This window comes from Numenius arquata, chromosome 5 (genome assembly GCF_964106895.1).
Source record: "Numenius arquata chromosome 5, bNumArq3.hap1.1, whole genome shotgun sequence".
NCBI classification, from domain to species: domain Eukaryota; kingdom Metazoa; phylum Chordata; class Aves; order Charadriiformes; family Scolopacidae; genus Numenius; species Numenius arquata.
Genome location: NC_133580.1, coordinates 47,305,132 through 47,329,077, shown reverse-complemented (window position 1 = coordinate 47,329,077; position 23,946 = coordinate 47,305,132). Strand labels below are relative to the sequence as shown.

The following is a 23,946-nucleotide window of genomic DNA, read 5'->3' as shown; positions in this document are numbered from 1 at the left end:
ATTTAAACTTCAAGATAGAAAGCCTGCTCATCTTAGAACACCAACAACCTACAAAATTTTTTTTAAAGACAGTATTGGGAAAGGAATAGAAAAACTTTCGTACATATAAAGAGTTTGTCACCCCTGAGATACAATTCCATTTACGAAAGGAACAGTTAAAGGGTGGTGATGTTTTTTTTCCCTGATTTAGTTGATTGCTGGGCCCAGGGGATCTGCATGTGGTGCTCTGAACATCCAAAGAAGACAAATTTTATTCTGTATTTGTATTCTGTGCTGCTTTTTGGCTCAGATAAATAGTTGAAATAGCAGCGTGTGATATTAAAACGTGGTAGGAAGAGACTCAAAGCAAGTAAACAAACTGGTTTTTTTGGCCTTTACTTCTGGATGGCTCATTTTGTAATCGGATGTGTTGTAAATCAGTTGGAGGTCTTTTGTAGTTGGGAACATAAACCTCTGATTTCAGTGGGTGGGGTTTAATATTTAGAAAAACTTTACATGTGTATTGTGTTGTTTCGTAACTCACTGATTAATTCAAACTTTGTGTTAATAGTTATCTTAGATTCTACAATAAACATACTGATAGGAATGAATATATATATGTGTTACTGTGAATATCAGAATAAATATTTACAGATTTGGCTGGATGAATGCTTAAGGTCAGAACAGACGTACAAGGGTTTCTGCGTTTGTTGTTCCCTGTGTTGGGACAGTGATTTATTCCACAATTTGATGTTTGGTGGGGTTTGTTTGTTTGTTTGTTTGTTTTTATAGCTGAAAACTGTTCAGGCTACTGCACGTGTTCTCACTGTTTGGAGCAGCCCGGCTGCGGCTGGTGCACCGATCCCAGCAACACTGGCAAGGGGAAGTGCATCGAAGGCTCCTACAGAGGCCCGGTCAAGATGCCAACCCCATCCACAACAGGGAAACACAGCTTGGAGCCCGTCCTTAATGTCAGCATGTGTCCTGTGGAGAACAACTATAATTGGTCCTTTATTCAGTGTCCAGGTAAATGAGCAACATTTAATTTTTCAAACATTTCAACAGCAGCAACAGTTAAGTGCAAGGGGAGAGACTTTTTAAGACTGTACCAATGTCTGTGTTCCCTCATGTTAATGGAGGGAGAAAAAGAGCTTGGAAGACAAACAAGAAATAACACATTTTGAGAGGGAGGAGTTGTCCGGGTATCTGCAGGTGAGCTGCAGAGATGAGCTGCATGAAAGCTTATCTATGCATTACTCTAGTGAAATTTTTCCTTCACTTACAAACGTTTACTGAGTTTTTAACTTTTGTTTCTTTATTTATGTTATGGTTGTTTGAAAGAAAGGCAACTCTTTCTTTGAAGGGTGATTTAACTGTTAGTAATGCTCACAGTGGTGCTGAAATAATGGGTTTGACTCCATACATGTAGAATAAAATTACTCGGACTGCTGCTAAGCCCTTTCTTCCCCATTCCTTCTTGTAAATCTCTCCCAGTAGTTGCTTCCAGCCCTGTCTGTCCAATATGCACATAGTGTTTTGGAGTTCAGTTTTCTGTGGGTTGCTTTAAATTTCAGGTTTTCAATACACACTTTTCGTTGAATTCATGTGTCACTAGCAATACTGCAAGAACCTCTTTGGAAGGTGCATGAAATGGTTTCATTGAGCCTCTGCAGAGCACAGACTTCTGGGGCTCTATGTGAAGCACTGTATTTGAGTACAAATACTCATCCTTTTCTGTTTTCTTCAGCCTGCCAGTGTAATGGGCACAGTAAGTGTGTAAATGAAAGCATCTGTGAGAAGTGTGAAAATCTGACGACTGGCAAACACTGTGAAACTTGTATCTCGGGCTACTACGGTGATCCTACTAATGGAGGAACATGTCAGCGTAAGTGATGCCTCAAATCTTCCCGTGCTGAAGTCTTTGATGTTTCTCGCTCTTTACTTATTCCTCTGTTATCTTAACTGAAATTGATCCTGGTAATACATTTTTTTTCTTTTCTGCAAGCAAGGCACAATCCTTGTTTCTTCAAATCAAAGATATGGAAACTGCTTGATGAAATTATTTGACTTTCATTGGACAAGATAAAGATGATTTTTTTAACCCTCCTTTATAAACTTTAAATGACCACAGTGAAAAATTCAGCTCATTTTAGTGTTTGATCCTGTTTTGAAAAGAAACAGTGTTAATCCCAATGTCTTGAACAAATCTCTGCTTATCTAAATTCCACCTTCCGTTACTTTTGGTTGATGTATTGTGTGTTTATTGTTATAATTGTCTGCTTCATAAAAGACTTGCCATGTTTCACTGAGGAGTTGGCTGGATTTCAGTTGAGGATTAGGTGATCACTGTTAAGATTGTAAAAGTTCGTAAAGTGCTTTGGGACTCTTTGGCACAAAAAATGTTTTTCAGTTGTGCAAGATCTAGTTAACAACCTGGGGAAAAAATCTTTCTTGAAGGACAAATACAGGTGATAATGAGAAATGAACATGTAAGATTTGAAGTTTTGACCTTGAACCTTTAAACATTACTCTGAATTACTGCAAATTTTGTAGTGCAGCATGGGGAGACCAGTTGTAAACCAGAATCCAGCTGTGCTAGGTGATACGCAGATGTAAGGGAAGGTGCTTCTCACTCTGAAGAACTTAGATGGGTATATTTAGGTGGAGTCATATCATTAGATACAGTGATAGAAGAGATAGAACAGAAATAAGATTATTTGATGTCAGAGTAGTATCAGTTCTTCCATGAAATGAGTGGGGGTGGTTTATAGGCATCCCAGAAGAAATAAGTGAAGGTGATTAATGAGAGGATGTTGAAGACTTCCAAGTGTGGAGACAATCTAGTAGAAAATACTTCAAAATTCATTTAGTATGTTTACTGGAAGTAGCATCAACCTTTTGGATGAAGATGAGAGTCAGTAGCTGGAGCATTAATGTCCCGTTTCCTAAAGCAAGAAGAAGTAAGGGATGTTTGAGGCTACGAAGAACCTCCCAGCAGGCAGATACAAGGAGGGATGTGAAAAGATCACAGATAGGGACAAGGCTGCTTTAATTAGACAAGAAGGTGTTGTGGTAGCTGGGATATGAAATCATGACAGCACAACAGCACAGGTACAAAGGATAAGGTACATCTCTGACACTTTATTTCAGAACATTATCTGCGAGATTAAATACTGCTGATATTTTTAAACACTCATTTCATGTGAAGATAATTTGAAGTGCAGGAATTAATAAATTGAAACTGAGTTTTCCTGAGAAAGTGTATAATTCTGCTCTGAGCATTCAGGTTTAATCATTGGATCACAACGTGCCTTTTGATATTTGTCGCTTTTCTATGTGTGTGGAAATTGAGAATAAGTTACTTTGGACTCTTTCGCATGAGGATTGTCCAAAAATAGTTTGTTGTTGAGATAATGAATGATAGACTAAAGTCATCCAGATGCCTGAAAAAGAAATTAGAAAATGTGTTGAGAGACTGTGGAACAGCATTCATTCGTTATCTGATGAAACTAGTAGCTCATGTCAAAAGTGCTTTGCTCTCAAGTGCTTTGGGCCCAGGTTTTTAATTTGCTGTGATTTAACGCTATTTACTGTGAAGGCAAAAGAGTGAGGGAAGCAGGAAGCTGGGCAGAAAGACCGAGGTGGATGGGAAGAGAGAAAGTGAGAGGAAATCATCCTGATGCAGCCAGAGCGACTGCTGGCCATTAGTAATTTTTGCTCAGTGGAAAAGTTTCCAGAGGGTAATTCTTCAGATAAGGGTTGGCTGACGGGCAGCAGAGCTTACTCCTGCTTTTGCCCTCCTCTGAGCCATGGTCCTCCCTTCCTTTCCCTTTAATGATGTGCTGATTCCACTCTTTTTGTGCATTTATGTGCAATGTTGTGTGTTGCTCTATGTTTAGAGCCTGCGGTCTCATCATCCGTGCTGGAGGTGGTTGTTGGTACACTCCATCCTGATGCACAAGCATCTGTGTATTTTCACACTTAGTGCCTAGTGTGCATCCTTGTACTTTGATATGCAGATTTGCAGCGTTAGCCCAGTGGCCCCAGCAGCACAGGGACCATGAATATCCTCAAAACGGCAAATATTCAGTGCTGGAAAAAGTGCTGGTGTTTGGTATTTCCCATTCTGTTGAGCTATCAAAAGTTTGAGCGACGTGATAAGGATCATGGTTGCCTTTTAAACAGGTAAGGCTATGCAGAGCTGGATGTGGTAGTGATGGGGTTCAAAAGCCAGGGAGAAATAAAAAGAGTGGATGGAATAAGCTGCCTTTTCCTGCTGCTCTGTGCCACCAGGGCAGGTGAACATTGCTGTATTGCTTGTGTTGAAAAAATTTTTGAAAAACCGCAGTTATTTCTCTGAAAGAATTGTTTGCACATCATCATAGGCATTGGTGTTTGCAGAGCTGGGCAGATAATAACTAAATGGTGGGTAAATCACTCCTTAGCGGTTGCTTTTAGGATGTGTCCAACGTTAGAGAAGCGTTAATCGGGAAGGGCAGGAAATGCAGCACATCAAATGTAAAAATAGCTGCAAGGTGCCTTCTCTGCATTCAGGATTTTTTGAATTTTCTGATTAAAGTTTCACATGAAAATATGCTAGTGGTAGATAAGCAAGTTATTTGCAAGAGAACGGAAGGCGCTATTATGCCTGAAATCAGATTGCTGCTGCGGCAGCACTTCTGAATGCCTCCATGGAGTGTTTGCTGGTGGCCCACGATGAGCTGCTGGTGCCGTGGTTCTGCCTGCTCCCCCCTCCCAGGGCTGCCCGGGGCCTTGGAGGGTGGCTAAAGCACTTGGCATGGAAAACCAGCATTGGCCAGGTGGGCGATGCAGTTGCCTTTGGGAAGCTGGACCAGTGTAGAAAGAGGAGTGGAGATCATCTCTGAATGAGTCTGTGACCCATGGTTTGTGAAGAAGGTGGAAGGAGATTTGCTGCGAGGTGGTTCATCATCAGACTGTTACCATGCTTCACAGTCAAAAAGCCGTTTCCAGTAATTTCAGCTTTCTGCTCTAGCATCAGACTCTGGAGGGAAACTTCAGACTCTGGTGAGGGTGTCTAGTACATTTTGTCGATAGTTTGTTTCCAGACTTCATAGTTGTCTGAAAAGCCATGAGAAAATTTCTCTTTGTGCATGTTCCAGTCCTTTAGTGAATGTTGTCCAGTTACGGGGCTCATAAATAAGACTGTTGTATTAAATAATGATGTTTTGAGTATTCAGTCTTCTTGATAAGCATGTGGCTAAAGAGCAGGGTGAGGAGGCATTAATGTTAGCACTCAAGATACTGTGATCTGCATCTAAACAACTAAATTCTGAAATCTAAAATCTTGAATCTAAGAATTTGAAATTTTTCCTAATTTTTGTTATATTGATTGAATTTCACTTTGCTTACCTTTTGCAAAGCATAAGGAAGGCAGTACGAGGCATTCTCAATAGTAGTGAGAATTATTTTTTTTAAAAGTGCCATTAATGAGAAGTGTGTTTGCTTCACAGAATACAATTATTTTGTCAAATCTTCATTCAGTCTACTGTTCCCACAATAGGCCTTTATGCTTCTTCATATTTTGTTCCGTGTTGCTGCTAGGTAACCAGTCATCCACATCTGAGAAGCACAATTAAGTGTCCCTGATACAATATAGCTTCCATTATATGCCAATATAAAGAAAACATCAAAAGGATCCATAAAGTAAGGTCCGAGGCTGGCAAGGATATTCAAGATGGGGACTTCATATCTAAGAATCTGCTGATACATTGAGTGGCACATGCCTTGTTAATGAGAAGGCATATGTCTTCTTAATGAGAAGGCACTAGCCTTTAAAGGATACTATTTCGAGCAAGCTCAGGGACTGCAAGTGAGGGATCTTCTCTTTGCGTACTGTTTCCCTTCTTATATTGTACACTCTCCCATGCACAGCTCCAGATGAATGCACCTTCTAGTTCATTGGTAGAACAACTTCTGAAAGGCACCTACCTTCCGAGAAAAGTTATATCCATTCTTCTAGTTATAGTGAACATTATATCAAAGACAACTGCGTGTGTTGGTTTTGTTGTTGTTTGTTGGTTTGGTTTAGGGGTTTTTTTGCATGTACTCCTCTACTTCTTTATGAACAAAGGTCTCAAAGGGCATCAACGTTAGCATTTTAATTTGAATCAGGAGCATTCTTTTGAAGCGAATCTCCTGTACATCCCCACTGTCATACCTTGGTTTGCATCTCGAGCAGGCTGAGGGTACATGAGCTGGTCTATTTTGGGCATGCCACAAACGTAGGGGTAAGCCTGCTTTGCTTCAACCACGACTTGGTGGCATTCAGCTCATGAGACCAAGCCAAAGCTATTCTAAACTATATTTGGGCACGCATCCCAAACCCCTTACAGCATGGACATTGTATTCTTAGTACCAGCCATTTTACACTGCAGATGCACTGACGTTGTGGATAATGACATTATTTTCTCAAAGGTCTAATTATTCCTAGAAAAAGCCCTAAAAGCACCATGAGCTCTGCTTTATTTGTGAAATAGTCTCTCAAGAGTTTTGAGTTTGACTGAAATGTGTTAACAAGCCCAAAACTATGCCAAATACTGTCTTTTTCCTACTAGTTGTATGATATCCCTAGCACTACCTAACAACAAGAGAGTAAGTTAAATAAATTTTTGAGGCTAAAAAGCACAGTCTGATCATGATTTCGTACAAAACATCAATCCCGGAGCCCACACTCACTCCGTTTTGACGCACGATTCTAATTTTGGCTGCCTTCTGTATCACAAAGAAACCAAAGAGTACCAAATGGGTTTTCATATGTACTTTAATTGTTGATGTATCTCAGTTTGGCAACTCAAGAACTTAATTGCTATCAAATCTGTTTCTCTTGCTTCATTCAACATTCCATCTTTCCCCCCCCTCTGCTCAACAGCTTGCAAGTGCAATGGCCACGCGTCTGTCTGCAACACAAATACAGGGAAATGTTTCTGCACTACCAAGGGAATAAAAGGAGACGAGTGTCAACTGTGAGTTCATTTCACTTTGTTATTTGAAATTAAAAGGCTGTGTACATACCGGCATGGAACCCCTACATTTTTTAATGATTGTGTTTATGATGTCTCTGCTCATCTCTTCCTGCTGACAGTTGACTAACTTCATTGATGGTGCAGCCAGCCGTGCTTCCCCTGGGGGTGGAAACATGAACAAAATGATTTCCTGAAGATTTCCATTTTTAGGAACATTTCAACTGAGAATGACATGCAGAAGGGATGGGGTGAAAAAAAAATGCCCCCACCTCCCAAACTATGCATACCACTTTGCTTTATCCCTCAATAGTTTCTTTTTAATTGGTAGATTTTTACTGTCTGTGCACTCTGATGCTGTTCTGGGGGAATGTAAATATATCTGAAATAAGACTTTGACATTCAGGCATTTTAATGGAGCAGTTTCAGAGCAACAAATTTGCGGGAGGTTTCTCTGTAACATAACAGAAATGCTTTTAGTGTAATGTTAGTGGAAATAATTTCATTCCAAATGATTTCATTGCCAGGTTTATTTTTAAAGTGTTGCTCACATGAGTAAATGTTTATAGGACTGGATCCTGGAACAGCTGTAAATGGAAACTTTAGGTTTTGACTGTAGTTACCCAGTTCCCTGCATTATGAAGAGCTAATAAATGCATTCCAAGTGGATGCAAAAGTTAATATCCAGAATTTTATATTCCATTTTTACTGCATGCTAGTTTGACGTGCAAGGATCGTGAAATTTCTTCAGCAGCCCAATATAGCTCAGACACGCATCTTTTATTTTTAATTGTGTACCATTATCGGCACAGGTGGTGTTTTCTGATTTTTAGTGGCTGGGAATAAATAGAACTGAAAAAAAATACATTTATTAAAAAATATGTATTCTTTTTAGGTGTGAAGTTGAAAACAGATATCAGGGAAATCCACTTAAAGGAACGTGTTACTGTGAGTACTCTTGGGATTTTGTTCGGAGATAAAAAATGTGCTTCAAGTTTAAAATACCTTATTTAAAACTAGTTTTAGTTGCCTCAGCATCTGTTTAAAATACAGGGGATTAAGGGAATGACTGAAAAATGGTTTTAAAAACTTCAGTTTTCACAAAAGTATTGTTTAAAGAGAATGAAAATACTCTTCTTGATAAGGTCTGTGTGATGATTGGATCTTTCAGAACAAACTTTTAAATATTTTTCACCTGACTTTGAAATGAAATCTGGTCTGGAGAATACTCCAAAATATATACCTAATAAGTCAAAACCAAAGCATGTCTTTAGAATTTTTCTAAGTGCAAAATACTACTATTTAAACATTCTGTTCTATGTTAGAATGGGTAAGGTTTCAAAATTGCCACGTTTCCTCTGAAATGAACAGTTGGATTCCCATACAATTCAAGAAGATACTTTGCCAAGATTCAGATTACTTAATGGAAACTCTCCAGCTTCTATTTGCAAATATTAGCAATCAGTATACTGGCAGGCATAGATAGATCTAATCTTAAATTACATAAAGATGCAAGCCTCAAATAGTATTTCTGTGCAACGCAGAAATTATCAACATGGTGCATTTAGCAAATTTGAATTCTGCTCGCGTAGCAAAACAGGGGCACTGATGCCTTCTTATGATGGTCTCTTTGCAAGGATAATCTAATTCATTGCTGACAATGGCAGGGGGTGGTAAAGTGGGCAAAAAGGGGGAAAAAGGCAGAACTTTAAAACTCTTACAGGAACAACCTCACTCTATGCAGATGCAGTCTCACTTGGTTTTCTTACTCGAAAATTTCTTAGTGCTTCGTAGGAGTTGTGGACAGACCTCAGAAGGTTGTCTAGCTCGTGTTTATCCAACAAGGGGTCTCCAGGAGACAATTTGAGAAAAATAACAACTGGTGTATAGCTTTTATTTATTATTGCCTGGAATATTTCTGCATGGGTTTGGGAATATGTATAAGTCATACTGCTTTTTAATAAAAGGATACTGAGACTGGTGGATGCATCCCCAAACTGGCTGTGCACTGTCGATTAACAGAGAGGTGATAACCCCAGCCCTAGGCAGACATAAGCGTAGGAGGGCATACAGGTAGGCCAAAAACTGGTCCTGGCATGCCTGGATATGGTGTGATCCAGAGTAGGATGGCAGCTGGGTCCATTAAAAAGTAGCTGCTCTGTAGAAATCCTCCCTGTGCAGTCCGCTGATGTACAGAAGCTCATCATGCATGGAACTTAGTCCCCTCCCAAGTGGGAATTATACAGTCTTATTTTATTTTGCTAATATTCCCTGTGGAGGTATTGCAGTGTGTAAAAATAAACGTCTTGGCAAGTTTTCTACAATGTATAGGTATGAACAGTCATTTTGGTTACAGCTGGAGGCTATTGCCTGGAAAATGTGAGCAGAATCTCCTTCCCCCCTATACTCAACGTAAAAAGAATTTTTTGTCCCTTTTGTGTGGGACCATACACGGGTTGGAGTCATTTGTAACAGCATGGTGACTCCTAGCTGTGCTCTCAGTGCAAGAAACACTTCAGCAACATCATGCCTTGCTTTGCAGAAGTTTGTTTTATTCCAAGACATGGGATAACTTTCTCCATGTGTTCCTCGCAGATACTCTTCTCATTGACTATCAGTTCACCTTTAGCCTTTCTCAAGAGGATGATCGATACTACACAGCAATCAACTTTGTAGCAACACCTGAAGAGGTAAATTTTCTACTTTCCCTTTAAACTTCATCCTTTGTTTATTTGTTTCTTTGTCTCTTGATGATGAACAGTTACAGTTCTGTGAGTCTCCAGATGAAGTCTCTTAACATGGCCTGTATGTCCAGCTCCACGAAGCAACCAGAGCTTTTTGAGCTTGGCTTGGCCACGCAGTTCCAAATCTTCATGGTAAAATTTCATAAGGAACCACAGTTGATTCTTTGCGGTTGTTCGAACAACTGCTGAGCAACTCTAGTTTTGCTTGTTGTTCACACAATACGTTGTGTCTCTGGTTTTCCTGATTTATTCTATGGCTGTTACTTGTTTTGTTCTTTATTATGCTTTCCTTGGGGAGGAGAATACTCCTTTCAGAAAATGTAGGTTTTTTGCTTGATGTATTTGCTTCATGTAGATAACAAGTTCCAAGATTTTTTTTTTTTCCAGTGTAGGTGCTAGGAAACAGTACAGTAAAACTGTTATCCAAAAAATGGGTTTTCTTTTTTTTTCTCCCCCAAGCAAAACAGAGACCTGGACATGTTTATCAATGCATCTAAAAACTTCAACCTCAACATTACTTGGTCCACAAGTTTTGCAGGTAAAATGAGCATGATTTAAGCTTTTTGATAGCTTGCTTCAGTTACCAGTTTTGAAGAAATGCAAATTTAACTGGGGAAACTTTTTTTTTTTTAACCTAGGAATGTGTTCTGTAATGATTTTAAATGTTAGGCCTGGGGGCAGAAGTAAAATATTTAAAAGAACTATATTTTTCTGTCTTAATAGTGTATTTTGGAAACATCGAAGGTGCAAATTTGATTTTTAGTAAAGCAATATTTTGGCATCCAGTGATTTTGATAATGCAATGCAGTTTAGAATAGGTAGTGTTCAGATGAATAGTTAATTTCATAACATTAAAATTCAGGAAGCTTTGCCCTTTCTGTTTGCCACTGAGAATGTACATTGAAACATCTTTTCTTACTACTTTTTAACATTTGAAAACAGCTGGCACACAGGCTGGGGAGGAAATTCCAGTTGTTTCAAGAACCAATATAAAAGAATACAAGGACAGTTTCTCCAATGAGAAGTTTGATTTCCGCAACAATCCAAACATCACTTTCTTTGTTTATGTCAGCAATTTCACATGGCCGATAAAAATACAGGTAGGAGATCTTAAAATGTGTATAATTATTGAAAAGTACTTTTTTCTTTCTCTCAAGCAATGTGGCAATTTGGTGTGCTTTGCATGGTCCAAGCTGAACCAGTTCTCAGTATAATCCTGCAGCAGACAAAGGGTTTGATATTCCTGATTAAGAGCAAAAAGGTGCATCATCCTCTGATGCTGCCTCAGCACAGCGGATCTGAAAACGCGCTGTGAAATAACGTGAGATGCTTGCTTATTAACAGGGCTATGCTCTAATGAGGTTTCTGGCTTTAAATGTGTAGGTATTGATGTTGAAGGCAACAAAGACTTGTATAGCCAAAAACCCAAGCCTGGAATGAGAAAACAGAGGAAATATTCTTAGTGTCGCTGTTTAACATCTTGTTCACAAAAGGCACAGCTTGAAGGCCACCCCCTTTCTCCTTGTGCTGCCCAAGGCTGGTGGTAACTGCAGAATAAGGTGAAGCTCATTTTTTCCCTTAATTCAGTGCAGTCAGTTAACACACGTTACCTCAGGTGTCAGACTGACTGTGATGATAAGGCTAGTGCTGAAGAAGCAGTGGATGAAGCTTGGTGGATCATGAAAATACTCATAGATCACAAAGTGCAGTCACAGAAACTGCAACTGGCGCGGCAGCTAATAATTCAGAGAAACCTTGGCCGCCTTCTTGCTCTGGGCTAAGTCAAGTGTCAATCTGCAGCGTAGTCAGGGTGGTACAGGCACCCTTTGAAGGACAAAAGAACTTCTAGGTCTGGAAGAGAGATCTCAAATGAGGCTCTGTGTATTTGAATTCTGCCTTTTTAAAGAAGCTTAGTCAAATGTGGGAACCCGTATTCTTCCATCTTCACCCTTATTCAGCCTATTATTTTATGAAAGCTGATGATTTCACATCGAGTTACTTGATACTTCAGACATACCAGTCACCCAAAATCACCATAGGAGTCACTTCCAACAAAGATAATGCACATGATAATAATGAGCAAGGAAGTAAGGTCCACCTGGAAAAAAAAGTCCTTAAGCTATAGTGGTATTTTTCAAAGTATTTCCTGAACTTTTAAAAAAGTATTATGAATACTTGTGAAATGTCTGTGTCACCTTCTGGTAAAGACGGTGGGTTTTAAGTACTCAGGAAACTTTGTCTTGTTGATTGCACACTGGTAGATTTGATAGTCTGACTTTGGACTGCATTTTCGTTCCTTTTAATATCACTTACAATGTTGATAGTCATTCTCCAGCTGAAGAGTCTTCACTTTACACATCAGTAAAGTCTTAGTCTTCATTGTCAAGTCCTAATTTTTAGCTGTAGAGGAGTTTGCAAGAGCTGCAAGGTAAAACCTCTATGTTGTTGGATACTCAAGCAGCAAGTACTAAGCCTCATTGTTTTTATTTGTTACGTACTGTTTTCAGTAGGGAAAGTAATGTCCTGCGTATACAAAGGTGGGTACTTGTGTAATGATTTATTTAAATATTCAGGCTTCTCTTTTATCAAATTGGTAATCACAGGGTCAGAAAAAAATCATATTTTATTTAACTTACAGGTTATATTGACGGATAAATTACTTTCCATAAACAGTGCTGGACTGTCCCTTACCCTGATTGATTTATTTGCTATTTCTTGATGCAGAACTGTGTGTTAGGACTCTGTAGATGTTTTAAGAACAGTGCTGTCTCCCATCCCTGAAGCTCTCCTGTGTTTACTCCAGTCTCCACCCTTACCTGTACTCATGGTGAATTTCTGCTAGCTTTTCCTATGCTAGTGCTGTCATTGAGCTTAAGTGTCCCCTCCATTTTCTTGTTTGGCAGCTGGGTCTTCCTCTTTTCCCCTGCATGAATTTGGACAGGTCATATCCTCTCTCAGCCTTTAGTGTTTGTTTGTTGGCTTAAGCAAGACAAACTCCCATCATCTTGTCCTGTGAAACAGGTTATTCAGGTTCTGTTGCCTCATTTGTTTTCCCTCTGCCCTTGTTTGTATTAATCTGGCTTTTACAGTTTTGGTCAGTCACAGACATCAGGTCTCGCCATTGCTTTGTACAGCAGTACTTCTATGTTCTTTATGGGCTTTTCTAGGTCCTTTTATGGCAGTATTTTGCTTTGCTTCTTCTCATGGCTGCAGCAATTAACAGTCCTTACTCATTTTAATATGGACTAATACACCCTGTTCTTTCACATCCTTGTTTCCAATTGATGAGCTCCCAGTATTGATAGCAAACATTCTTCGCAGTGCCTAATAGCATTGTAAAATGTTGTCCTGCTGCTGTTACTGGGTAATATTGCCAGTCCTGAAAATCATCCAGTTGTTTTTCTGTGTGGTTCTTTTCCATACTTCTATTGATGATCTCCTTCGACTTTGTCAGCAGGTTGGGTAGTTGGCACACTTTCTTTTTTGGGTCTGCATCATTAATGAAGATATTTGTTAAAGTGTGTCCAAACACCATCCTTGAACTAACTTCTGTCCCCCTTGACCACTATGATTCTTGAAATAATTCTCACCATCTTTGTCTCACCCAGGAATTTCCAATGTATTGAAATCCATAATGAAATTTGGATTAGCTCAGTTGTATTTCCTAGGTCTATACAATTAAATATTTTTACCGCCAGAAAATAGTGGGCTGGTATATCACAGTTTACTGTTGTCAGCTCTATTGCTTGTTGAATTTAGTTTTTCAATTACTACTTCAGTTCTTTTATTCAAAACTTGTCCTGAAACTTTGCATGCTATTGAGGTTTTGGCAGTGTGAATATCTAGATTCTCCCTCCTCTAAATATAAGTTTTAAATTTTCCATAGTGCCACGCTCAACTGGTAGATTGCTTTAACAGCTTGCTACCAGAGACATTATGGCATGTGCCATTTCTTTTGGAGTGCTGGGATGCATGCTGTCTGCTTTCACTGACTTTGAACACACTGAAATATTTGAGGTTCTTTCTCCACCTTGCCTGTGTTTCTCTTTATAACCTTGTTCTCATTGGACACTTTGCCTTGCACCTATGTTCAGTGTCCTTGTCCTTAATGAGGACTGTAATTTAGTTTTAGGGATGTAGCTGATTGGTTTTGATCTCTTGCCTATCCTTACGGCATCCCCTCTTCCCTTTCTCTTTCTGGTCTCCTTTACTTCTATGGCTTAAGCATCTCTTGCTATTTTGTTTATAGTTTGCTGAGGTCTAGCATAGCTTGACATTTGGCAGTTCTTATTTTATCTCCGTACTACTTTCTGGCTTCTTGCTAATGAATCCTTTCCTCTCCATAATGTGTAGACTTTTTAATTGTTCCTAATGTCCTTTTTGAGTTTAGTTCTGAGAATGCAGTGTTCAAATAGTTTTGCATCTTTGACCTGAGAGAAATACTTAGATGGCTGCTTTCCCATTCCTTATCTCCTTAGTTCACTTGATTTTACTGTCATATTTAATTTCTCATACTTGAAAAGAGTGAACTTTGATTCTCTTAAAACACTTACCTCGTTTTATCCTTAATTTAATATGAATTTGCTTGTGTGCATTCAATCCAAGGTAATTGAATATCACCAGCTCTTGTTAATGTCCTTTTGCTTGCCAAAACAAAGTCTGAAATAGCAACAGGTCTTATGGATTAAGAGAACCTTTTGTGAAGAAGTCTAGCAGCAATACCGCATCCAGGAATATGTAGTCCTTATGATTTCTTTTAGCTTGCTCTTTAGCTAAGAATTCTTTTTTCCACAGTTGATGTTTTTCTGTCATCTCTGCATACCTGCTGGTGTTGAATGTCGGACCTTTCTCATGTTTGCAATAGCAGTTCTTCATTACTTTGCTATGGCTTTGTTGTCGTTCTCCAGGAACCCACCTACACCATCCAGGGGTACTGCTCTACTCTAACATTTCTTTTCCCTCCTCACCATCCTGATAATTTTTTTTCAAAGCAGTTGATGAGTAGGAGATGGTATTATGAAAAGTAATGGTTCCATAGAGGAAAAACTAGAGGAAAGTCAGTAAAAAAGTATGATTTTTCTCCAGGACTCACTGTGCCCTTTCACATCTTGTGCAATCTTCCATGGCAGATTGAGCTGCCCTCAATTGCCCTTAATTGCAGTCTGTGTTCCTACCTGTCCTTTCTGTACCTCTTTACTATTTGCTTTCTCTTTTTTTTTCCTCTTTTTGTGAAGTCTTGGCTCTCTGTAGAAGTGTATCTTCAATAAGATAAAATAGAAGATAACTCAAGGTATGGATTTTTGGGACAAAGACTTCCTAGCCGTTGATCCTTGACTGAGGTTCACTACAAGATTTTAAAATAGAGCCATGGGGTGGCTTCTCACTTCTTGACTTCTCCGCTTTCCTGACTGCTCCTTCAGCACTCCTTTCTTGTCAGGAGTATTTTTTAATCACACCTTTCCCACATTCCCTCCCTTATTTCTTTTCTAAGTGGTCGTCCCTTATTTCACTGCATAAAAGTTCCTATGTGGTTGGGTTTAGTACTTCAGGGCAAGTTGCCCCCTTAATTACAACTACATGTTGCAGTATGGCCAGGATGCAAACTGTTTTTCTTATCTCAGAGACTGCCTCCTACAGTTCTGCTCATTGCAGTTACACTATTAAAGTTTAGGCAGCTACAGAACATGTTTCAATTTCCCCTTTGAAAATAGAGTGGTTTTAATATAAGAAGTATGATGAAGTCAGTGAAACTCTGCTACTGCCAGACTGCTGGAAAATATTCTCTCCTGGGGTGTGTGTGCGTCACCTTGCAGCTTACGCATGTGTTTGGTCTGTTCTGTGCAGCGCAGCATGTCCTACTGGTATTTTGGGGCTTTTTTGTTTGTTTGAATATCATAATAAACAGTCATTGTAGGTACGCTCTTATCCTGACTTATTTTCAGTTTACATACAGTAGATGTATCTAAACAAAAGTGTTTATGTATATGCAAAATCTTGCAACAGAGAACTTCAGAAAAGTAGAGTCTACAATCTACATGGATTGGATCTACAATCCACATTATTAAAAAAAAATATTAGAAACTTTATTCTGAAGTCTTTGATTCAAATCTGTCTCTGTTTCCCTATTTTCATGCCTGTTAAAATCTGGACTTGGAGAGTACAAATGCTCTTTTGTGTTAGAGATAGCTGTGTCCTTGCCAGTGCTGAATTCTGGCTTTTTTTTTTTTTCTTCTTGCTCCACCTCTCTTCAAAACCACTTCAGTTCAGGGTTTTGGGGTTTTTTTTTTTGTCAAGTGTATCGGTTTAGGATGTCTTTCCCTCCCCGCTATAATGAATTGATTATTTTATAAAAGAACTAAAGCTGCAAAATGCAGAAAGCCTTCAAAATACAGCAATCCGCTTCCTAACACCTCCTGCCTGAGTGGTTTCCGGGTATGAAAGCGACATTGCGGAGTTCACTTAAAACCTTAGCTTGCCAAACTTTCTTGAAAACCCAGGTAAGGTCTTGTCAAAAACGTATCGATGTTTCCAGTCTCTCTGCTTTGCTGCTCCTCTCTGCTAATGAACTTTGTTTGGCACGGCCACGGTGGCTTTGTCAGCTTTGTGCAAACCACAGCTGTTCACCTTTCTCTCTTTCACTTGGAAAAGCACTGCCCTAAATATTCCTTAACTTCCCCCAAACTGAGAGTGCACTCTTTGGAAAAGCATTAGCGAATATTGTTAGGGTTGACGTTTTTCTGTAGTTGCGTAAATGTAATATGATCTTTTTCCCCACTGTTTTTTCTGTTTTCTTAGTCTGTGTTGTAAGTTTGCTATGTTATTCTTTCAAAATATATCTTAGATTAGAAAAGAGCTATAGAATACGAATACTTAGCTATACAATATTACAGTAAAAAGCAAGGACGTTCAGTGCAGAAACTTTCAGAGAACTTTTCAGTCCAGACAAAAGTCAGCTCACTCAAAGGTGAAACTTCTGTTCTGGAGCTGACAAGTAGTTAATGGTGAGAATTTGAGACTGTATTTGATACTTGTGTAAATGTCAGCAGTTTTTAACAACGTTTAAACTAGCATGTATTTACCTGAAGCAGATTCCAGTAAGTGAGTCCCTCTCCTGAATGCACAGGGGGTGAAAATTAGAGTTGCTAATACAGCTAACTTCAGTCCCTTTTAAATGGCTGTAAGCTTTCTGCTCCATTACAGCTTACTGTTGATGGTGTTTTCTACCACTCACTAAATATAAACTTATGTTCTTGTCTTGTTCCATACCCAAACAATTGTTTTCATTAACATTCTGTCCCATTTGGTTTTAGATTTCTTTTCACCGAGATTCAGAGCCCTCGCTATGAAGCCTTTTGCATTGATCTCCACTTTCTGAGTATATGTAAGATGCTGAGGAGCTGATTAAGGAAAAAACACAGTTTGTAATTGTATCATTAACTGGCAATTGCCTCCTCTCTTTCCTTGCGTTGGTTGAAGTATTTTAATTTGAAGGCGCTTAAACGTTAATTATGAGCCAAACGCTTCAAGGAGCAAAAAGAGACAAACGGATTTTGCCAGCCTCTTGCATACAAAATATACCATTTGCAAAATCTCGCTAAATATTCAGTATATATTGTTTGCTTGGCAATTCATCATCATGTTGGGCTTCAAAAAAGCGCCACCGTGACTACGTAGCATCACTGCATGTGCTTGTTGGTGGAGCGTTGCAATGGCATTAGGCAGCTTACAGTGTTTGAGGACTGGAAGAATTTGATAACCAGTGGGAAATTTTCAAGTCACTTAAATTTGTTGCCTTCCACTCTGATTTCAGAAAGGCTGTAGTGGAAAAATAGCTAAAATTGCCTCTGTCATCTGCATTTTTTAGCTTCTCAACCTTCTGCATGGGCTGTTGAAGCTTTTTTTCTAGGTTCCTCCAGTTGAATATTTCAGGACTGTGGGTGTTATATAGTCTCTTCTAAAGCTTTATTCCTTTCTACACAGAAAGTTAATGCACTGTGGATAGCTTAATTCAGTCACATAATGTGTTGTCATAATTATTCTAGATATTTCAAAAGACGATGGAAATAGGAAAATGTTTGTGAACCCACTCAAAATGTGGAATTGCTGTCTGGTTCATCTGCTGAAATTGTGAATGATGAATCGAAAGGTGGAAATAATTCATCTCCCTTGAAGTGATCACTGCCTTCCGAGGAGCTGCCAAAAGTTCAAGCGCAGAAACTGTAACAAATGGGAGACCTGAAAAATTGAGGACAGCCTCAAATGTGCTGTAATTAAATCAGCCGCTGTTGTTTGCAGCGCTTTCTTTTGGTGGTGGACCGGGTGACTGTCACTAACCTGTGTGTAGACACTCGCGCATCCGCGGGTTACGCGCTGTGCCTGCTGCTGTGTGTACAGAAACCACAGCACGTGCTGTCCCCGTCCCAAGCAGCGGAATGTAAACCGTTCCGTGCAAACTTCTTGGATGATGTACTCTTTAATGAACTGCCTTCCTTTGGGGCCCTCCCATCACTGCCTTATGTAGCTTTTGTCAACTTACTGCTGGCGCAGATATTGCCGGGATGACTGCATCCAAATTTTGAAGCAAAATACACATTTTAGTGCTCCAGTTAAGAGCTGCGATTGAATAAGATTTCAAATAGACGTGGGAGTATGATTCTGCTCTGAATAAAGCTTTCAGAAATGACACTTTTTTGGATTGGAGTGCTTTGTATATTACACCTGCGACTACTAATTTTGATACAGTTTTATGACCTTTTCTTCTTTCCTTAGTTGTTAGTCTGAGGGAACAGACCAATCTCTGTTTATTCCCATGTATCAAAAGACTTCTGCTCTGCTTCTCACTGCAACCGCAGGGTTTGCTCTGGGATTGTATTATTTTCACTAATGGCCTCCTTTGACCTGTAAAGCAGTTCCCGCTGGTTTACAATGATATGCTGAAAATATATGTAGGAATGTAAGAGAGCAGATTCTCTTCACATCTATTTGGCTTTGCAGAGCTGGCAATAATGTTGTAAATGTATCTTAAGCCAGTAGATATTTCCGTGTTAGGATGTAGGCAAAGTTCACATGGAGCTATATGCTGCTGGTGTCAGCTGGATTTCTGAGTAGAGATGAATTATAAACTAGATTGAGATTCTTCTAAGGAATGGCACTCTGGCTGATTAAAGCAGGCTTATTTTCTCTTATGCTGAAAGTCGCTATTTAAGTGGGAAATAGTAACGAAAATTCTATAAAGTGCCAGGAATTACATTCCTAAAAAGTCTTCACAATCTTCAGACAGAGCCCTTACTCTGATCTTTATCATCATTATTTTAATGTTTCATGGTTCTTGTGTCCAGCAGCGTGCAAATACTGAAATCTTCCCAAGTTCTCATTTTTCAAAGGAAAGCTTCTTCATTAAAGCAGTTTTGGATTAAATTTCTTCTTCTGATATGGTTTCCCCATCCTGCTATTTTTATTGGCAATGTTACCCGTAAAACAGGTGGTCTCCATTAGCATGAATCTTAATACCAGTTTCAATTAAGCTTTAATTTTACTTGCCATTTAGTGTTTAATGTGGTTCGGGAAGCATTGTTTTCTTGCAGAGCTAAATGATGGATGACACTTTGCTACAGCCAAGGAAAGCTTTGGGGTACCCTTAGCTCCTGCCAGATGAGGAAGACAGTACCCCTCGTCTTAAAAACAGAGCTGGAAGAATGTCAGATCCCATGCTTACACATTCCCCTTATTTTAGGCTTTCAACCTCTTTAAGGTGACATGCATATTGCCAGCAGTGATGCTCTCTAGGGTTACCTCTTTGAGGTTTACAGCCTAACTAAAGGGCTTTGATAATGCACACAATAGGATAGGGCGAAGAAACCGTACTGCAGTTAAAAAGCGGGGTCTGTAACTGACTCTAATACCCTGATTCGTCTCTGGAGGAAACATTAGGCATTTGATACAGGGCATAAATATTCCTGAGGACTGGACATGGCCCGTGGAGGTTTCCAGCCATTCTCTAAATTAATGTCGTTCTGTAATCAAAAGCCACAGGCTAATCGAATGAAAGCTCTTGGTAAGGGTAAAGTGAAAGAAAAAATGTCTTTGTTGTTGGCTAAAGAGAATAAAATACGTATAGATAGGTAGTGATTCCTTTGATAAAATAATTATGTAGGCTTGAAACCATACTGAGGATGGTGATCTTGATAGCTTTTCTGCCAGGTCCTCAGCGTTCCTCATGCACCTTTAATGAAGAATAGATGTAGGTGCGGAGTTATAATCATCCTTAGCTCTCTGGGACCCTTCTGTTCCAAAAATGTTCTTTTTCTTTTTCTTCTGAAAGCACAGGAATGCCGAAGTTGTTTGCTAATGATGTCCCTCGCCTTTATTTAGATATAACTGCAGGTGCTTTTGAGCCTATTTCACTGCATCTCTCTTGCTGTGCTGAAAGGTTGGCTTTAAACCGAACAATGAAACGTAAATCAATTTGTTAATCTGATGAAAGTTGCTGTTGAATGTAATTACTTTTGGAGACATGCAATTACACGCTGATTTTTCAGAACAGGCAAACTGACATCTTCTGCTGGGGACAGAAAGATTTAAAACAGAACAGTTAAATGATACTTTAAAACATGAAACAGCTGCTTCCTTTTTATCTGCTCTTGCTTTCTTATTTTTGGCATCAACCGATGACATTTTTCTCCTTTTAGAAGTTGTTCCCTTTCATATTAAGTAGTATTTTTGTTAGCAGCTTCTTAAATCCTTAAAACCTAGGGTTTCTGTCTAAGGCAGTTAACCCTTGCTAGGCAGCGTTCCAACTTCAGTGCTTTTTACTGAGGTGGTGGCTTCAGCAACCTTGAAAATTGTGCCCAATAAACTTTCCCCAAGTGCTGTGTTTTTGCATGGGATTTTTATCCTGTTACCCAACCATTGAAATCTTGGGGTTTTATATCGATGACTTGAGCTATACTTGGGATGAACTGTAGTGACTCATGTATCTATCTTTGTGAGGTTTATTGTAGTATCTTCATATAGCGTTGGCAGTCTGCTCGTGTAGCTTTGCAAAACTTTAGCTGCATAAAAAAGGAAAGTTAAAGGAGAATGGAGAGACATAGACTGAAATTCAGATTTAATAATACCATGAGGATTTCTTAGGATGATTTTTTTTCTGGGTATGAGAGTAAGATACGTATGGATTGTCTTAGTTTTAAGGAAGCTGATGTTTTATTTCTTTTCCTTTTAAGTTGCAGGGCTGGAAAGCATAATATTAAAAAAAAAATATGCAGAATTAATTTTCTGTGGAAGCAAAGTCCACATTAGGTAATTAATTTCTCCCGGGTACACCCAGGGTGGTGATGTGCTGGTTGCCTGCAGTTGCTGTACTTCTCTGCTGAATAGCTCTTCTTGAAAATACAGTGTGTCGCTGCTGAATGTAAATGTAAACCTCAAGTTCAAATATATTTCAGAAAACGAGCAGTGTGGGCCATTGCTGGGAAGCTTTTACAGCTACCAAAAGAGCTAGATATATTTCCTTATATGAAAGCTTATTTAAAGAGTCAGGGAATAGTAAGCAGAGTTAATGAAGAGGAGAAAAGTGCACTGCCAATAAAATATAAGAGGCCAACATGCTCAAATGCAACAGTAGATACAGCCTGTCTGAACCACGGGGGAAAAATACATCCTGTACTAACACAGGGTGACAAAACCAGAAAGCCTCTGGCTTGTTTAGCTGACAGAATGAAGACACAGCCACCAGCACTCAAATAACAGCTCTCAGATGTCTCTGTGGTTCTGCTTTTGTTAAAAACGAACCATTCCTGGAATGTCGCTAAAATGTCTTTTTCTCTCACTTAGTTTCCTGATTTCATATTACTAAGATTTTTTTTTTTTTTTTTTTTACCATATTGGCAAATCTTGCTCACAGCAGTGTTGGCAAACAGTGGGGAGAGTTGGGGTCAGAGCGGTGTAGTACTATCTCAGCCCTATATAATAATAAAATTCTGGGATAATTGGGGTTTTTTGTTGTTTGGTTGTTTTGGGGTTTTTTTCTAAATTGGTTTATTTTTTTCTTTTTTTCCTTAGTTCTGAATGTTATGTGTAGCTATTTCTTAAAACAATCTGGTTTGCATGCAAGACTAGCACTGTCCTGGTTCCTACACCTGGGCCCAAAGTGTCTTTATGTGAATATTTTTACTATGGGGATTGATATACATCATGATAGAATGATTTGTCAGTTCAGTTTTTTACTTGGAAGTTCTTGATGACAAAATGAAAGCCTTTTGTGATAGATAGTAACAACCGGTCCTTTTTTAATGCTAATATAAGAGCTTATATATAGATAGGTTGTTCATTTTTCCCTATGCAGCAGTGTTACTATTTTTCATGTTAACATTTCTTTAACACAAAATCATAGCCGAGGCTCTCAACAAATAAAACCTTGATGAATAAAACAGCCCAGCCTATGATTTCTGACTTCATAGCTCTTTAAAAACTGTTACTGATACTACATAACGAGGCAGCCCTTTGATCAGCCCTTACATGAGCTTGTCTACCCTGTGCTCCACGGCATAAAGTTTCCATCCAAAGTACCTGATGGTTTTTCTCGTTTTATGTTGGAAACAGATCAGGGTGCCAGTCCCACAGTGTATGAGTACGCAGTGGAGAGAACCATGTTTATTAAAGCTCCCAGCATTTTATTTCATAACTACGCTAGTTAAACTGTGTTGAACTTGCAATTATTGCGCGTATCTTTGGTTCTTCTATCTTCTTTTTTTTTTCTCCCTGCAAATAGGTCGTTTGTTGAATGTAAATTTGAGGGGTTTTTGTTTATGCCACTTCATGTAGTGATGTGACACCAGGTTTGAAACAGCATGTAGCTTCCATATTGCATAATAATGTTGAGAAATGTTGTCACTAAAAGGTATTTGTATTTACTTATTTATGTAATTATATACTTATTTGACTTTGAACTATATATATAGTTTAAAAATACATATAATATATAAAGTTATATGCTTATTTTGCTACATTATTTTATTAAGGATGTAAACTCCTTAGAATTTCTGTAGAGACTTCTCTGTCTGGTGCATTGCAAACTTTTTGTGATACAGATTGATAAACATTTTAAATCTTTGATCCCAGATGATCCTTAGAAATCATGGCTTTCTCAGAGAGGGATGCAGAGCTTTTTTTCCACTGATACACTGATTCCACTGATTCCACAGCAACACCGAGCTCTGTCTTGCATATATTTCCAGTGTTTTGTCTGGTCAGAAATGATGCAAGACATAGGGTTTTGCCTTTTTCCATCTGTTAGCTATTTTGCAGCCTAAAAAAAATAAATTGCTAATATGTATTTAGCTGCTCTACGCTTCTTTCTATTCTTGATTCCCTCTTGCATACTTACATTGCAAGCTCTTTGAGAAAACAACTTCTATTCCTTTTAAGCTTTGGGCACACAAGTTCTCTTAGACTGTAAAGCTCATCTTTTTGCTGGACTTTCAGGGTCTGAGAGAGTGTTTGAGCTTTGTGCTAAAGTTTTAAGTTTTTCCATGCTAAAGCTCTCCATAAATAGTTGGTATGCTGACGAATGTAACTTACTCTGCACACAGATGGTGCCAGAGCTCTTCTTGGCAGGAAGCCAGGGAATGGGATCCTTCACAAATGCATCCAAACAGCAGCGGCTGAGACTGGAGGGAGGTACTTGCGGACCTGCAACTGGGAAGAGTGGAGTGTTTTAATGCTAGTGGCTGCTTTCTGTGTCTAGTGTTGGCATTCTTCTTTTTAACGTTTTTTTTTCAAAGTAGCTCAAAGCTGCCTTGTCTCCAGAACAATTGTTGCAGTCGCCTATAAATCCAAATCCATTTAAAATAAGGAATACATCAGCATATTTCTCTTTAAAAGACTCATACAGTGGCAAGAAAGCTCACTCTGTAACCAAAATGTTATTCTCAGCTCCAGCTTATACCCTCTTTTCTTCTCTCTGTGCCATGGGCAAACTGCTTGGCGCTTCGGGAGCCAGCAGAGCTTTGCTGCTGGGACATGTCTGGGAGGGCGGCTCGGCCGGCAGCACCCGCTTCCCCTGCGAGCCCCCTGCCGACTGCCAGGCGTTTGGGCTGACGCCCGGGTGCGGCATCCCTGCCGCCAAGTTCAAGATAACTCGAAACAGCTTTGCAGCATAAACACATCTGAGGTCCAGCGTAAGGGCTGATATTTTATATAGGTTTTCAAGAAGTCTCCTCTTT

At 39.2% G+C, this 23,946-nt stretch overlaps 1 protein-coding gene across 1 annotated transcript in view; it reads left to right on the top strand.

Moving 5' to 3' along the window:
- The window catches only part of ATRN (attractin), a 151,380-nt gene that overhangs the window by 74,103 nt on the left and 53,331 nt on the right, over nt 1–23,946 (top strand). Inside the window, exons 18-24 of the mRNA XM_074147313.1 lie at nt 772–1,005; nt 1,727–1,864; nt 6,890–6,983; nt 7,876–7,928; nt 9,576–9,670; nt 10,184–10,262; nt 10,667–10,824. Coding sequence (XP_074003414.1) covers nt 772–1,005; nt 1,727–1,864; nt 6,890–6,983; nt 7,876–7,928; nt 9,576–9,670; nt 10,184–10,262; nt 10,667–10,824 — 851 coding nt within the window. The remainder of the gene's footprint in view (nt 1–771; nt 1,006–1,726; nt 1,865–6,889; nt 6,984–7,875; nt 7,929–9,575; nt 9,671–10,183; nt 10,263–10,666; nt 10,825–23,946) is intronic.